We start from the raw sequence: 18,326 nt of genomic DNA, 5'->3' as shown, positions 1-18,326 counted from the left end.
TGGAAAGCACCATTAAATAGAGCTTCTCACGTAGCTGCACGCCTCCCGCAGGCAAGCCTATGAATTATTGCAAAGCCATGTGTACAAATGCTTCCTTCACCTCCCATACAGTTCAGCAGAGAACCTCAGGGTGTCTTTCCCCTGGGACCAAAAGCAAGCTTCCAACTTTAAAAAGAAAATTAAACCCCTACAAGCTGCTGTGTCAAATTAACATGCTGCTCGATGCAACAGACTTCACCAACCATATAAACATGCCAAGAGAAATGAGGCAATCCAGGGGCTCGAGAAAAGAGGGAGACACTGCTGGCATGTAGCATGCCACAGCCTTGCTGAAAGTGTGGTCAGCACAGAAAAACACCCAATCCATATGCTGTTACAGGACAAGCTGTGTGACCTTTCAGATCTGATTCACATCTAAGGCCCCTCCTCACAGGACCAGAATCCTGCAAGAGCCTCAGGTACAATTGCATTTATACCTACATAAAGTCTGTTTAAGGTGCCACAGCCCTGTGCAGAGGCCTCTGCACAAGAACTAACGAAACATCTCTCCCCACAAAGCTCAGAGGATCCCGAGTTTATCCGGAAGGTACACACGAGACCAGCTGGGACCTGCTTTGTCTACTGGGAAAAAATGAGATGTAAAACAAAGGTCTAGTGTGAAGGGCCTAAATTAAAAATAAAATCAGCTGAACTGGGTAGTGGGTTTAATTTCTCTGGGTATACTTTTAAACACATAGTGCTCCGATAAATCTTTGCTGCAAGTGTCTGCATTTCTGATTTTATTATGACGAAGAGGAAGCCTTCTGATCTAGATAACCCAGTATAAGCACGTTAAGAAGAGCATTCCAAATTCATCCTGGTGAATCAAAATTTTACAAAAGCAAGTCAATCTGCAAGAACAAGCAAACTTCCTGCCGCAGCCACCCGCAGGACTTTCTGGATCCTGAAACCTAGGTGCGGACAATTCCCATGTCTGCTGTGCCTAATTTATTAGCATAAGGGATTAAAGTTGCCACAGGTGTTTGAAATAGTTCCACACACTCTGACCACAAGGGCTCCCTGGGGGGTGCCTGCTTTTCAGAAACCACTTACTTCCAAGGAATTCAGCCCTTTGGCAGATTTAAGAGGGGTAATGTCAGCAGAGCAGAATGCAGTGACAGGATGATTGTCTGCTAATTGCAATATAAACGCAGAAGATGGTGAAGGAGGTATCTGAATAAAACAGTGTAGCATGTCTGATGCTATGCACATGGAAGGATTTCTTTAAATACTTTGAAATATAATTTTGATTAAATTAAGGACAAATTTAACCCATGCATATATTAAAGGAATCAACCCAAGATGCTTAGACAGAGATATGATGACACTGCATAAAAAACAAAAGCAAACAAACAAAACCAGGCACAATATTTGGACAGAAATCCTAATTTCTCTTGCCTTTGACATCTTCCATGTCAGCTATTGCCAAGCAAAATGCCTGCCAAAGGCAACTGTCACATACCTGTTAACTCCCCTATGTTTCATCAGAACAGGACAACAGAAATGTCCCAGATCAGAAAGAGTCTGTTAGTACCTCATTAAATCTCTACACAGAGCAGGGTTAGAGCAGTGTCTGGTTTCCCCAGGTCTATTAGACCCTCTCCAGTAAAAGGCTAAAGAGTCTTAATGCATGAAAAATATCCCATAATACTGTCACCTTCCTATGAGACCTTATACAATTTCAAAACAAAACAGGAGACGAAGATGAAGCTTCACTGCTCCTTCCACCTGTGAGTTGGAGCTTTCCATGATTATTTACATTTCATTACTGAAAGAGGGCATGCAAAAGAAAGGCTAGGCTTGGCACATAATGAAATAGCCAAGATGAGAGAGAACAGAGGGAACAGCAGTTCAGTAATATTTAAAGAAATATTTAGAAAAAATAAAGCTCAACAATCCGTGAAGAAGGGTGAATCAGCCTTGCACATAGTCAATAAATGCTTCTAATAAAATAAACCTATTGGCTTAAAAATAATTAAACCAAAGGAAGCACACACATTTTCTCTGAAGGAAATGCCTTTGCTCCAGAGAAAGCACTGCATTTAATGAAGGAGTGTTGCAAGAGCAAAAGCCTGCTGCCATTAGCAAGAAAACAGGAGAGGAGTCTGACTTTGAAACAAGAGACTGCAAGTCAGAATGAGAATCCAAAGCCTTGTCCATACTTCCTTCAGCAACGTAAATCCCTTTCCTTGTATCGAACCAGCACAACCACAGAATCACAACTTTGCTTCGCTAATACATTTTTCTACTCAAAATAATTTGCTTTAGCAAACTTAGATAAAATGTATTATGTGTCTTTATTTAGTAGGGAGCCTTTGTAGGAAATGTTTTCTGTCATCTTTACACCGGAGTTTAGGTGTGAGAGGTCATTACTGTTTTGATACTAATCCTGTAATTTAAATACACCGATATTCTTATATTATGCCACAGAAATGAAAGCAGTACATGCTGGGGAGGCCAAATGTCCACCCAGTCCAGCACTCTCCTGCCATGACTCACCAAAGATGCCTGCAGGAGAGCAGAAGGTAGCACGGATGCAGTGCAGCAGTACTCCCCTTGGACACTCTCCTAGCATCCAGCAGTTGGTGAGTTAGCACCTTTCTAGTTCACACCTGTTAATGGGAGTTGCTTCCCATCAACTTGTGCAGCTGTTTCTCAAACCCACGAATGCTCTCAGCTTCCACAGCGTTCCGCAGAACGGCATTCCACAGCTTGCCTATGGAGGTCAGTACTTCAGAGCACACTAACGCTATCCTAGAAGTTAGCAGAGCAGCCTTAGCAGGACAGCCAGCACAGTTCCTGGCTCAGGCACAACTACACCCATTTACTGTCTGTGCACATGGAGGGCATCAGTCTGCCCTTCCCAGGCGCTGTGATGACGGTAAGGCATTTAGCAGCGCGGTGGCTCACACCATAGTGAAAGGATATTTATTTTGGTCAAAGCAAGGAAACCATTGTTAGATGCTTAGCATAAAAATCATTATTTGGCTGTATTACTTTGCATCAGAGGAAGTTTAGACTGGGTATTAGGAAAAAAATGTTCACTGAAAGAGGCAGGCATTGGAACAGGCTGCCTGGAGAGGTGCTGGAGTCACCATCCCTGGAGGTGTTCAGAAAACATGTAAATGTGGGACCTTTGGGACATGGTTTAGTTGACACAATGGCATTGGACAGACAGTTGGACTTGATGATCTTCGTGGTCTTTTGCAACCTTAGAGATTCTATGATTCTACTTAGACTCCTCAGAGCCTTCTGTGTCCTAGGGAACCTGCTTTGGCAGGGGGGTTGGACCCGATGATCTCTTGAGGTCCCTTCCAACCCCTACGATTCTGCGATTCTGTGAAATTCACCACCAAGATCTGGGTCCCCCACCACATAAAAGATAACCTTCCTGATTTACAGATCCTCACTCATCATTGTTGGAGCTCATCCCTGCAGCTGAGCATAATAAGGCTGAAGAATATCCCTGGCAAACAGGCAGAGGATATTTTCTCTGCAAAAATGCTCAGCTTTCTGTTAGGATAAATACAATTTTTCCAATGTATGGCACCAAATCCAAAGGGTCTCTGGCAAGAATGCTGTTGTTTCCACCATAAATTTAATTTATGGAGGTCAAGACATCACTTTGTTTCTGCAAAGAAGTCTCTGAAGTCTGCCACAGGATGACAGCTCACAGTATTTGCTGTACTGTTGAAAAGTTCTAAGTATTTTTGCATTTCCTTTCAGAGGCCTATCTACTGCAGCAAAATGCACCAAGATAAGAAAAAAGCTTTTTTGGCTGTACACGTCTCAATAAAGGCATTGTTAGCAATGGATAAGCAGTCTTGGAGGTTACAAAATGTCAACATACTTTCAACTAAGGCCATATTGAAACATTGGTAAAAACTGATTACAGAATCCACTGTTGTTTCAGGGCCGTGTTTGATTTTGCAATTCTGGTGAAGAAGGAAAGACCTGATGAGCCAGTCCTCTCTAAGTATCTATCATACAAAGAAACAAGATAATCAAGAGCCAACACTACTACACAAAGATACTGTTTAATATTATGTATATTACAGCTTGCTTTCAAAACTGACCTACAACTACATTAAGAAAGGTGGAAGAGCTTCAAACCCATGAGTGAATTCAGAACCACCCTACAAAGGGGCTAGTAAAATTTTATGTTGGCTGTGCATAGGTATAAAACACAACCAAGCTATCCTCCACTTGAGCTGACATCTGATAGCTCTCCTGACTTTAGACTGGCTCATCAGGATTCCTCCTCAAGACACTGAAGCAGAAGAAGAGGAGACACGTCCCTTTGTTTAATAAGAACATTAGGTGTTATGTTTTGCCAACTACTTTCTCTCAAATATGGTGATTCCACCAAGTCCAATTTCTGCAGCTATCAGAGATCTCTAGAAAAGGGTTCTAGAGTTCCTAGGGTTACAAACAGAAAGACGATCGGAGACCCTACAACACAGCCACGAAATTATCCACACCAAGCGACAGCCTCACTCCAGGCACACCACCCCTTAGTGTACAGATCCAAGCAGGTGGAGAAAAGAAAGAAGGTGCAGAGAAGAGTCATCTGTAGCTGCCATAACTGTTAGCAACCAGATGCACACACTCTTCATAGTGATGCCTGATCTGTCCTTGGAGAACACTGGTTTCCAAACTTTGCTTTTGACAAGTGGCTTTTCCACAAGCAGGAGACACAGCCCGGGGTTAGACAGAGAGAGACACAAAGTTGCAAAGGAGAATGGAAATGAATGTATGTCACACAAGTCTGTTCAACCGCCCAGGAGTCAGGAAGAGCACGGGACAGAAAAAGACCATTACAGCCACCTCTACAGCAGCAGGGAGTTTGGGAAGTAAAATTTCCTGATAGTAACTGTTGAAAGTGACTCATACCCATACAACAGGCTGAGGCCAAACCTGCCAGCCTGATAGAGGGGAGAACTCTCTTCTAATCATAAAGCTGAACGCATCAGACAGGAAAGTCCCTCAAGCAACTCTCATACCAAAAGAGCACTATCCTTTGCTTTCTCTCTTTACCTGCCACCAACCTCAAAAGCTTACGTGATCTTATCTACAGCAACTTCTGTATCAGCACATACAAGCTTTGGGAATCAAGTTGGCCTCTTGCAAATGTGTGAGAAATGAGAAAGTTTTGTTGTCAACATATCAAAATGTAGTGGCAGAGAGGTCTGGGCCAACCTCTACAGAAGAGAAGTTTGCAGGGGGGAAAAAAGTTCTTTCTTTACCCTGATCCACTACAGCACAAACCAAAGGAGGGGCACGTATGACCTCAAAGACAACGTGAGACGTCTCTCTAGTGATACTAAACAGCCTTAGTCCTATCCTGTATGTCTTTTGGGGCTTTTATGACTCTGCATGCCTAGATTACATGTGGTATAATGCTGGAAATCTTCTCCAGTTAAGGAAAAAATAAAAATATGTATGTAAGCTGAAGTCCTTGTGATGCATCCAGAAATAATACTGCAAAAGCCAAGCAACTAAATGGAATAAAATACAGGACCAAAACAAACAAATTACGACTGTTAAAATACAGAGCAAATAGCTTTAGGAATGAAAGAAATACTGATTACATGAAAAATTCAGAACTGTTTAAGCATACTCAAGAAAAATACCACAGTTAATGGACCCCAAAAGATCTCAAAATTTTCTTCTGTTTCTAATTTATTAACAGAAAATAGAATAGCATTTCTGTTGGCCTTTGTCTCTAAAGACTAAACTCCAGCTACAATCTCAATTATCCTGACTGTATAATCTGAGCAACACTGAAGACGTCTATCAGGATTTTGTGACTTGCCCATTCAGAATTTAAAAATGCTTTGTAATGTTAATTTCTCACCTATATACATTACACAAGTAACTAATGCCACCAGATGATCCCCCAAAAGGAAAAATCTGCCTAACATTTCATGAAAGCTACTTGCAATCTGCTAGGTCCCAGCAGTTTGGACCACCTTCCTGTTGGCTGTTTCACCTCTTCGACTTTCCATCACACTAATGGTTAACTGAGCATCCATGGTTACAGATTTTATCCACAGATTTTTAGATTTCTAGATGAACACAGAAAGAGCTGTCTAAATAAAAATAGGCAATCAAAAAAATCCTAAGCATATCTGAAAGTCTATCACAATTATACATTTCCAACAGTATAACTCTCCCAATGGGGAAAATAATTCAGTTCACTCTGGCAACATGCAGCATGAAATTTGATTTCCAAATTTTGAGATGTAAATTGCATTGCCTGAACTCAAAGGGAATCCAGATCTCAGCCTACAAACGACTGGCTCCAGGTTCAATTCTTCATGCAAAGACCCCACAGCAAAGAAGCTCATTTGCCAACACATCTCCACCCACAACCAGAAAAGGCTTATACAGGCAGACAAGAGGATCTTAAGTGTCGAGGTTCCTCCCACAGAGGAAACTTCTTAATAGTTACCAACAGTTAAGATTCAGAGCAAACTTTGATGCTCCCAAACATAAAAAAATTAAAAATTCACAGCCCTGAATGATGCTCTGTGATAGTAAGAGAGGGACATGATCTACTTACCGTCAGCACGGCTCTGTGTTTTGCTTCACTAGGTTCAGGGAGTCTTCTGCATCCAAAAGAGGGATTGCCCAGATGACAGAGCACGTACATACTTCATCTGACAGATCTTCGCTGCCCCTGACCTGCCAGATCATTTCTTGCACCTTACGCCATTCTACAATCAGCCTACCCGCCCCGCTGCGCAGTGCTGCAAGGTGATTTATACCAATCCCCGCTGACACTTACCAGTGTGCTTTCTGCTGTGCATCTGTAAGTGGGACAACTTAAAGTATCTCTTGTTGCAGCCAGGGTACGCGCACATGAAGGGACGTTTCTCATTTGTCTCGCTCGCCGATCGGACAATAGTTGGGGCTACTCCTGGCACCCGCCGGACATCCTGCAATGACAGAGACTTGCTAACGCAATGCATATGTACTCATGCTTTACTTAACGTATTCAAAGCAAAACATCAGAGGCACTTCTCTCCAGGACAAAGAATACTTAAGTATATTATACTGCAAACAGGCAATTTTATTTTATTCTATGTTAATAGTACAACCTTACTATACCTTAATCTGGTCTTTGCAGAGTGTTAAAATTATTTTAAGGTAAAACACAGCGAACTCTACTTATTAATTTCTCTCATCAACATTCATATGCAAGATAAAATGGGCCACATTGTGAGCTCGTGTATATTCACACTATCCTGGAAGAACAATCATTGGCATATGAAATAGTTTTAGGCTCATGCGAGTGTGAGAGAGACGAGCACAAGCCAGAGTAGCATTCTCCTCTTCATGTTAAATACTCATATGAGGTTAAAGGGCAGGGAAATTAATGTATTTGGTTAATACAAATTGGAAGAAACAAAACAAGAAAGACTGTCTAGGTGGAGCTGGTGAATAGTTCAGCCTTAATGCGTTTTGGCCACTCTTACAATGTTCCAATCAAAGATGATCTTCTCCTTCTGGGATAATTAGCTCCCTTAAACAATGTCAACGGCTTGCTTTTTCACTCAACAAAAGCTGGCTCACCAGCCTATTTCTGCAAGCTTGCCACTGAATAATGACTTGTTAGACTATATAGAAAAGGAAAAGGAGAAAAGATGCTATGGAAAACCATTGATGCATGCTGACAACACAGAGGAACACAGAAGAAACGAATATTATGTAATGACTTTGCCATTAGTTTAAGAAAGTTTGTCTTTTACAATGGTATCTATTGATGATATGACTGTTTCAGAAAGGGAGGAAATTAACTCCCACTAATGGTAAGTTCCTTCCAAATATTCACTAATTACTTAATCATTAGGAAACAATCCTTTATTATATTTTGTTTTAAGGAAATATATTTGAATTAGTAAAGTTTCAGAAATGCATAAATGCAAAATATCATCTAAGACTTTTGTACATACAGTTATCAGACAAAATCACTGTAACCACAAGAAGCTTCACCTGGCGAAAGTGATTGGGTCTAGAAGCCCAATGGAAACGGGATTGTACACTTTGGACCACCCTGAGAAGCTCATAGGGAATACTGCCACCCAGATGTACTTCAGAAGAAGAAACAAACAATTTTAGAAGTCTTACATTGTACTTCAATGGCTTCAGTGCAGTCTGGACACATGTAAAGCATTTCTTGATAACACAGAGAAACCGCAAGTCCAGGATGGGTTTATAAATATTAGTGAAGCAGCAAAGGAACATTACAAGCAGGCAGAGGTTTTACTTCCCTATGAAGAATACCCTACTATACTCACTTGTATGCCTCTAAAAACTCCATGGGTGTGTATTCTGTATTGAGCCCCACAGCTGTATAACATGGGAGCACTGTGGTTCTCATTTTCATATCCTGCTGTATGGCTGTAAATAGAGAGGGGAAGAATGGAAAAATGAAATTATTTTTCATCATTCAGCTCCATGTGAGAGATTTCATTTCTTAAGACAGTGATAACACAGGCAGAGTTTGCTTTTATAGCCAGGATATCCAAGTTCAACTGGAATTCAGCAAAGGAAGCCTGCTCTGCCTTCGTATGGATCTGCTCCCGCTGGCACAACGCTCTGACTGCATACATACACTTATTAGTATCCATTAAGACAGCCCAGTTTAAAAAAAAAAAAAATTGTCATCATTTGAACTCTGATATATTTCCACAAAGATTTTAGGTAAGAGGAAAAAACCCACATAGCAGCATAACTGTGTCATGTGCACATGTACACGTTATTTATCAGTTAAATGTGGGGCTGGCTATTGCTAATATCTTTTGGAATGAGCAAAATGCTTCAAGTTTCACATTAAGTGCAGTGGATTTTTGTCAGCACCTCATGACTCAGATATCACCAGATACTACCAAGAAAGTGATGACATTTATAAGAATAGCAGTCATGTACTCATAAACAGAGATTACAAATCTGTGTCCAAACTATTTATCCCACATATTGGCTTGTAGGATGCACTCCAAATTAACCCTTTATAAAAACAAAATAAAACCCCAAAACCAGCCTGTCCCTACCAGGTATAAATTTTCAACATTCCTCATGCAGCATCATCACAAAAAATTTGTAACGTTTTTTGTGCTTTGGGGGTGTCACAGCTAGTATGTTTTATTTAATAATTCATTCTCCTATACAGCCTGTTAGGAACATTACAGTGTCTCCTGTTTGCAACCAAAAGTTTTTCTTTTTAAATGAGTATGTTGCATTGGAGTGTCCATTGCCACCTGTATTAATACACATTGGCAAGGGTAAGCGTTCATGTTTTACAAAAGCCCAGAAAAAAGCCCAAGGGCACACAGCTAGGGACAAAGATGGATACATAGGATGTTATCCCAGCCTTTGCCAAATGCTTGCAATAGCAATTTGAAGCAGTCCCCGAGGCCCAGACTCTCATTTCACTGGTCCTTCCTTTCTCTTCACTCGAAGTTCATGTGCAGAGTAAAATTACAAGGAAGTTTTAAACCTCTGAAGTGATTTGCAGAACAGACAGTGGAACTGGAATGCGGGAGATGTCTAAACAGTTTGAGAGCCTCACTGAACAGGAGGGGGGCACTACTTGTGAAGCACTCATACTGCAGCATGTGGGTCGCATTCCTCCTTACCCATCCCCACAGCAGCTTGCAGGCTGCCACCTGGCAGATGCCTTCGAGTCCTTTGCTGCTTAAAGTCCAGGCTCCACCTGGCTATTCAAACCAAAGGCTCTACATTTTAGGAAGGTATGCTCTGTTTATCTCTCTTTAAACTGGTAACCATAATGAAGTAAGTTCTAGGGTGGTGGAAAGAATGTATCTCTGCTCTGTTGTGTTATATGTAGTAACAGGGAAAGGAAGATGCCATTACCTGATTGAAACAGATTAAACTCTTCTCTGGATGTGTCCCTTTGACAGCTAAATAGGGACTCCTCTCTGCTCAGGACCCAGATGTGCCCTTTTGTTCCCTAATACAAGTAAGAAATGATCCTTTGCTCGCTGCAGGTGCCCTACCAGCATCAAATTTTCCTCTCTGATGAAAGGCACTGAGTCCACTGATATTTAAAAAAAACCCCAAAACGTACTCAACCCATGGTGATAACCATGTGAGTCACAAATTAAACAGTGCGTTTTAGAACAGAAATGTTCTTATTTAATGGAGGTTTTTTACTATTTCTAAGGAGGATGTTCTGCAGTAGAAGCTACTGCTGATCTGTAACGTAGCAGCAAATCAGGGTAAACATGAACTTCAGCATTAGTCACGCTGAGTAACAGTGAAACCTCTCGTTCATGCCTGTGCTAGCAACCTTACTCGTCGCAATAAACAAGAGACACAAAGTTAGATAAGGAGAATTCCTAGGACAGAAACTTTAGGAGGAGGAATAAGAATCTGCAGTAAAAGCTTATACACAGCCTAACTTTCCCTCCAAAGTCATGTTTTCATCTTTCAGTGATAACCGTTTCTGTAAAGACCAGTCAGCTCTGAAATAATATTCCTCCCAGGAATAAGCAGCAGAACACCACCCTGTTTGTGCCCTAAGGAATGGCTTCATGAATGGGAGGTATCCTCCAGGTGATCTCCATCTCGATTTTTATTGCACAGTTCCTTTATTGCTGGGAAGGAAGCCCTCCTCGACTTTCAGCCTTTTTCATATCTCTAGCTAACACATCCCTAAAACTGTACATATGACAGCAAAGCCTTAAAGATTGAAATCTGTTTTCTGAGCCTCTTGAACCATAATATCCTAAGCAATGAGCAGCCATCTACTTAGCCAGCTCCCTAGGATGGATGCTATAACACTCAGGGACACTAGTTCCTGCATTGCATCGGGCACATTTCCATCAACATCGGCTGTTACTCAGCATGGTCATATGGATGACGACAGCCAAACAGATCACCTGAGATTTCTTGGGTTAAATACTATTTATTCTCTACAAAGCTCGATGGAATAATCTGACCTTCAGGGAGATGGGGATTCACAGGTGAATGTTCTTGCCAGTCAGTGGAGGAACTGGAACACTGCAGGAGTTTTCACAAGCTGCCCCTATGCCACTGCTCTCTTGACCTTCAGCCTGCACTCTGCATCGATAATAACCTCACAGTGATATACTTTTTTTTCTCCTGGCCTCTTTACTCAATGTACCCATGAGGTACGCCACAAGGCGTGTATCATCGTTTGCAGAGCTGGCTTGTTTCGTATCCCTGCAGTTTATATACTAAAGTAAAAGCACTGTGGAAGAACTGATATAAGTCCCCTAAATACTTTACTGAAACTCAAACACCTGCCTTATTGCAAACAAGCGACGGTGATCAAACGCAATCCCACCTACACGAGCGATACAGGTAACTGGCAAATTTATAACTGCAGCACATTAAGTAAGTGGAAATCTTAAGAGGGTAGGAGCCCTTAACTTTTATCTTTTCTAGTCAGGCACTCCATGTCTAAGTAGGCAAAGAGACAATGCCCTATACACTTAGTCCACCAAATACATAAGAATAATAATAATGAAAAATTCCTCTATTCTTAGGTAACAGCTTAGATCTCCACCAAAGCATTGTAATGTGTATGCTGGACACCCCAGGTCCACTAACCCTGTATGCATTATACATTAAAAAGACATATTAGAGATTATACTGCGCTGTTTGGATGAACGGTGGTAATCCAGGGTAGGCAAACACTGATGTTTCAGGAGAGGCAGGCTTCTGGGACCAGGACCCATGTGTTCTCTCCCAGCAGGATGAGCTGCTCAGGCAACACCACAGCAGCCTGGAGAACTGCCAACGAAGCCGCTCGCTGCCCTGCTGCAAGTGCACTCAGAGCACAGCTCCTACCAGCCCACAGTTTTGGTAGGAGCCAAAGCTCCTACCCTGTGTCTTCCCCTATTCCAAGGGCTGAGCAGCCCCCAGGAGAAATTAGCTAAAGCCAGGGGGACAATCAAGACAGGGGGAGAGTTGAATTAACCAAAGAAGAAAAGGGAAAAAAAAAACCCCAAAGAGTATAGCCCAGAGTTACAGTTAGGAAAGGCACTAGACCGATCCCACCACAAATCCCAAAAGAAGTGAGGAGAACTAAGCAAGGTCAGATGCAGCCAAACTGGCCTGCCAGGATCCAACAGAAATTTCTGTTCAAGCAAGGACTGAAGGATTTGGCCTCACAGTTCTGCCTTTACTTGTAAATATACAACTCTCTCTGACTTCAATGGGAACCGTAGAAAGGCAGAACTGGACTATAAATATTTAGAATTCATGGAGTTAGCTGGTGAAAAAAGATTCCAGTATATTTTGTTCTCTGGATCTAGGCAGCCCGAAACAGACCTGGAAACACAGCCATAAAACGTAGCGCGAGATAACTGGGAAACAAAGAGTGATACTTACGCAACATAAAACGCTAAGCAAGCGCTCTGTGTTGCAGAGTATTTAGAAGCACTTGCATTTACCATTAGCCCAGCAAATCCTTAACACTCGGAGAGTAGCTCTTTTAAAATGATTAATCTCAAAGTTGTACAGATTGTACAAAGATTAATAAAAATGAAGGTTTTACAGATGAGAATGTGTGATGGAAAACAGAGCAGCTTTAGAGAGTTGTATCAATCTAAGTGGTTATAAAAAAAACTCATAAAAGATGACATTCTAATCTGAATATTTTAAAAAATAATCAAGCTGCAATTTCTCTCTCACACCATTTTTACTTTGTTAAACTGAAATTGTCTGTCTAATGTATAAAGCAGTTACATCTTAATCTGAAGAGTTAAGCTTTTTATTATTATTTCATAAACTAAAAAAGGGAAGCTTTAGGACACACTGAGGAGAGTTAGAAAATTTCAGATGAAACTTGAATACACATTGATTCATGAGATTCAGACTTGAAAGAATAAAAAAAGCCAGAAAGCGAGATTACATAAAACAGGCACCACATTAAGCTTCAATTTAATTGTGTTTCAATGCAGGAACAGGAATTTTAGGGTTTAGAAACAGAGCCAAAAATGAGGCAAAGTGAGGGTGTGGGCTAGTGCCGTTGATAACAGAACATAAAGGAAGAGAAGTAGAGTTAATTCCCTCTGCTAAAATATTTACCATCCTAGCACCCTGGGAAAAATATGTACAGAGACAGCAAAAAGATTCTGATTAGTTATATAGAATATCACGTTTCTGCCTGTTTTTTGTCTAATACTACTACAGAGGGTGGAGTATAAGGCTGTGTTTTTATCTGCAACTTTCCTAGGCAAAGGAATATTTAAAAAATGTGATTTCACAGATTACAGCCCTTCTGCCATCTCCAATGAGAAAACCAGCTGGATGATGAAAGGAAGGCACTGGATTTACAGGGGACCCTTGTCTCTCTGGCTTCAATAATAGGTCTTTGGCTTGGGTTTTTTTACCATTGACCCAAGTGTAATCAGGATTTCACCCAACACTTCCCTTCAAAATGAAACCCTCACCTATCAGTGGGAAAAGGGAAATTTGGTAGTAGAGACAATAGGTCATTGTCCATTTCCAATTCATGTTGACTACAAAACTGAAACCAAGTAGGAAGTTTTGCACTTCTAAATTTTACTGATAATACCATCACTGCTAAACAGAAAAACCTTTACAATTCACTCCTGGAAAAAATAAGCCTCCACAGTCTTGTTTTAGACATAGCTTTAATAGTGTTCTACAGAGACCATACCTAATTTTCCTTCCAGTAAGCCTGAGCAAACTGCACTACACACAAGTGTGCACAGAACGTGCTGGCTATCTAACACCTGAGCAAAACCTAAAGGGAAAAAAGTAATAAAAATCGTCTGGTTATATGCACGATTTCAGGTGACTCTTGGAAATACAGATCAAAACCTTTTAGTCAAGAAAGCAAAGCAGTATTTCTGTTAGGTCATGCTGTTGGGTATGTAGTCTACTGTGCCATATCATTTGCTGTATGGTATAAATTATTTCTATTGCTTTTATACTGATCTCATCAAAATATCAAGGAGAATTTTACAGTCATGAGGTGTCTACAACACTATAAAGAGAAGCAATATTTTCCACATTGGACAAGTAAGAAAGAAGCACAAAAATATTAAGGACAGAAGCTGAAGGGAAAGGTGTCCACTAACAGGGGGGCATCAATTTTGAGATGTCTGGGACCTGAATTCTTGGGGTAATAAGCAAAGGACCTACTGACTTTCCTGTAACAGTATAAATCCAATCTCAGCTACTGCAAACAAAATACCTCTAAATGAGGGACAAACCACCAGCAAACAGTCTGAAGAGATAAAATCCAGTCCCACGGTGATGTTCACTGCCTTAACCATGATGTTTTCCTTTCAGATCCCTGCAGCTGCCAGATGGTGTGACAATTCTCTCAGACAATAAGCCAGCCCTCCCTGTTGTCTACCCCAAGTTCAGAAGGTGACAGAGAAGTCCCTGAACAAACAGGCAACACATAATCAATGCACTAGCTCACGAGGTCCAAACATGGACTGCTCTTCCCTCACATGAGTTATAAGCATAACTTGAGCTTAATTTTTGGCATTCAGAACCCAAGTGAAAATCTACAACACAGATTCAAGTCACTTGAACTATATGGTAGCAGTAGGAGGTTGTCTTCTTGTTTAGGAACAACTCCTTGGAGAAGGCAGCTCAATTTGGGATATCAGACCTCCTTTTAGCTTGCCAGCAAGAAACATGTAGAATTCATGGATGTAGCCTTTTCTATCTGCTTCCCCACTTAAATCTCTCTCCCCTTCCCCTACCAGTCTGTCCCATTGTCCTACTCTGCCAGATGACCACAGTCCTGCACCACCACTTAGCAATGGCTGGCTAGGCACTCTATTTCATACCTTTTACTGCCCACCTCTGCTTGACCCTCAGGCCATGCCTTCTGCAGTTCCCTGATGCTTACTGAAAGCACTCAAAGACTAAAACCCATTGAGATGATGGAACGTTTTCCCCTCAGTTCTAGCATCTGACATTAAAATATCCAGGTAGGAAAAATCATTCAGAAAAAAAAATCATTCAATAGCTTTAGTTTGGATGCTAGGCTCTGGCTTCTGATCATACATGAACAGGACTTTTCATAGGCTTGCAACTCAATGGGAATGATTTTCACAACTGAAAAGGACACAGGTTTTGGTCACCTGACTGTATTCCTTGCCAAATTTCAAACTTTTAATCTGGAGTGAGGAGATTCTGGACCTCATCTATCAAAAAATGGCAAGAATATAAACATCTAAAACCAGAATGTTCTCAGATAAACCACTACATAGGTTAGGCATAGATGCTGCTAACTAACCCTACCTGAAACACACAGGAACAGCTTCATGTCTGTATATTAAACTTATGCTGAACATGAACCCAGAAAGCAAGCTAGTGAACAGGTCTGCTGTCCAGTAGAGTGTATAACCCATAAGTTTTATGCAATTGTAAAGTTTTCTAACTACTTTCAGAACCTACTGGTAATGTTTTCTTCCTTCTTATAACATGCAAAAGTCTTACTCAAGCCAGGAAGAATTGCTGGGGAGAACTTAAGGCAAGGAGCTAAACAAGGACTGTCATCGTTGGACAGAATCTAGAAGCTCCATATTTCAACAGAAAGATTTATTCCAAAATTCTTAAATTACAAGATTGAGAAAAGCACCTTAATACTAAACGCCTGGGAATCACTTATGAACAGTTCATATATTTTAAAGATGTAAATCTTGGGAAGAATACCTTATGTTCGTGGCAACTGCGATTGGAGGTACTGTGCATTGTAACTCTCAGCCAGAAAAGACAGATAACTATTTTGGCTCATATTACCAGGGATGAGGCTATGTCTAGCACTGATTTTCCACAGATTCTACAATCTTGGCCTATACCAAAACTTTCAGCTTTGTTTTACCATAGATCATTCATCTTGATTTCCACCCCCTCCCCTCTCCATGCATCCTAGGTCACATACTTTACACTGCTAACAGTCTGACTCCTGGACAAGTAAGAAGCCATTTATTTTGTTCAGTACTCCTTTAATATTTCTATTGTGTCTTTTTTTTTTTTTTTTTTTTACTGAGTTCCCCAAGAATAACCTCTTCCTTGCTTTAATAACTTGGACCTCAGTCAAGGTTGATGTGTTTCTCCATTTTGCAGGATATTTTCTTCAGAAGAGACAAAACAGTGTCTAATATTCCAATGACTGATCTTTAAAGGGTACAGTAAAAAGAGGAAATCAAAAACACAGAAAACAAAAAGTAGGAAATAACCTTTGAAAGAGAGGACTGGCAGCAAAGGCACTGAACTGTACATAACTGTAGGATTTGGGGAATCATCTTAACCACAGTAGAGTTCCTTGACAGACCTCTCCAGGCTCAATTCACTAGTTCATTCTGATATGAAAGTTTACTATGCTACTATCCGCTACCTCTAACCTTCAAATACCATTTATGAATGAGCTAGAAGCAGACCCATAGTATTTTCCCTTTATCATGCCACAGCACCATACACAAAGTCCACACTGAACAAGGATTTCCACATTTATGGACAACCACATGAAAACATAGATCATAGATCTCCTGAACCACAGGAGAAATCTAGTTCTAGATTCCTCCTGTGGTTGACTTGAGATGGCAGGCACTCAGACACTGAGAACATCTCAATGTGAGCAGTAATATCCACCTTTGGTAGGGGAGTCCTCAGTTTTCACATTTAGAGCACAGCAGGCAACCTTTGCCTTCATCTTGGCTAGGATCAAGAGGAGCCTCGTTGGCCCATGGTAGCGATTGGAGATGAAACAAGGTGAAGTTACCGCAGGGCACTAGCCCGGCGGGTCTCGCGCTACCTCGCCCATCCCTGGGTGGGTTAGAAGACAACCCACCCGGAGGGGGCTGAGGGCTGTCGAGTGGCTCGGCACTGGCACCGAGCGCTCCACGCTGTGCTGGTGACTCTTCCTCCTCTTCCTCCCCAGCACCCCGGCCGAGCCCGGGAGAGCGGGAGGCCGAGAGCTGGCTGCCTGGGGGAGGCCCGGCGGGTGAGATGCCCGCCCAGGCCGGGGTGGGCGGGGACCGCTGCCCCCACAGCGGCCGCCACCCCGGCGGGGCCCCGCGGCGCCTCGGGGCCTTCCTGCCCGCCCAGCGGCAGGAAGCCTCGCGGGGGAGGCGGGCTGGAGCCTCTTCCCGGCAGGTGGGAGGGCGACAATGGCCGGGAGGAAGGAAGCCGGGAGGCGGCAGGGCCGGGACACAGGACGCAGGGCCCGGCGAAGGGAGGGAAAGGGAAGAGGGATGGTAGGAAGGGGCGACGACTCGAGGAGAGCGCAGAGGGGCCGCAGCCGCCCCCCGAGACCGGCAGCTGCCCGGGGACCCCCGGCCCCGCCGCGCTGCCCTCGGCTGGCGCGCAGCCCCGCGGGGGCAGAGCGGGGCGGGTGACTGCGCCTTTCGGGGCCGCCCGCCCCGCTTAACACGCGTGACCCAGCCGGCGCGCCAGCACCTTCACTCGAGTCATTACGAGTAGTTTTAAAGCCCACGGTAAGGTCCAGCCTGACGGTGAGCCGCTGTCGGAACTGGTCAGTATTTTTTCCTGCTGGTGACCGGGTTCAAGTCGTAAAATGCAAGATAAAGTTAGGTCAGTAATAAAACTACCCTGGGGCAAAAGACTAGAAAAGAATAAAGCACCTTACCCCTTCAACGTGGATCCCAAGTTCATCTGATTCCATGTCATGCATTCAAGCTGTGAGGTCATTTGGTATAAATTGTCACTGTTGCGAAAACATGTAGAATTAGACCTACAGTTACTGCGATCAAAAGCAAAATGGTACGTCAACATAGCAACAGTTTGTTTGTTATTATCTTAAACATATAACAGCACAAAATTAATTTAATTTTATACAATCCATTGATGTAATACCAATTTAGAAGAGAAGAGAGAGAAAGAAAAAAAAAAAAGAAAAGAATAGGACAGTGGACTGAAAAGTCTCTTTGGATCCTCAAGCCTGACAGCTTGTAAATAGCTGGGAGCGGAGACATAGAACTTCATCCTTACAGAAAAGCGATATCCAGTATTGACACGCTGAAATTAACAAAACGAATATACGCAGCCTGGAGGGCTAACGAAGCAGATTATTTGTTTCAAAAAGGCAAATCTGTTAACTGTTTTAACCAGGAGTGTGAGAGACCACGTGGTTAATGGAGTGAAGCAGCTATCGTGACTCATGATGGATGTTACTACATAGAGGGCCTTGACAAGCAGAAGAAAAATGGAGTGGCTGGGCGATAAACGAAGCTCACCGCTGGAATAGGCTCCTTCCCCCCCGATACGCACCGCGGGCAGCA

General features: G+C 42.4%; 1 protein-coding gene across 4 annotated transcripts in view; it reads right to left on the bottom strand.

Annotated features, from left to right (window-relative positions):
* The window catches only part of WT1 (WT1 transcription factor), a gene marked incomplete at both ends in the record, with an annotated part of 36,844 nt that overhangs the window by 7,576 nt on the left and 10,942 nt on the right, over positions 1–18,326 (bottom strand). For 3 of the 4 annotated variants that reach the window (XM_084263530.1, XM_084263527.1, XM_084263528.1), the window contains 3 exons: positions 6,830–6,980; positions 8,343–8,445; positions 17,675–17,752. In XM_084263530.1, the coding sequence (XP_084119656.1) occupies positions 6,830–6,980; positions 8,343–8,445; positions 17,675–17,752 (332 nt within the window). The remainder of the gene's footprint in view (positions 1–6,829; positions 6,981–8,342; positions 8,446–17,674; positions 17,753–18,326) is intronic. The other variant, XM_084263529.1, reaches the window with a different exon arrangement.

Source organism: Gallinula chloropus, assembly GCF_964237585.1.
Source record: "Gallinula chloropus genome assembly, chromosome: 4".
NCBI lineage: Eukaryota > Metazoa > Chordata > Aves > Gruiformes > Rallidae > Gallinula > Gallinula chloropus.
Note: the sequence above shows the minus strand (reverse complement) of the source record. Positions and strands in the feature narration are given on the sequence as shown.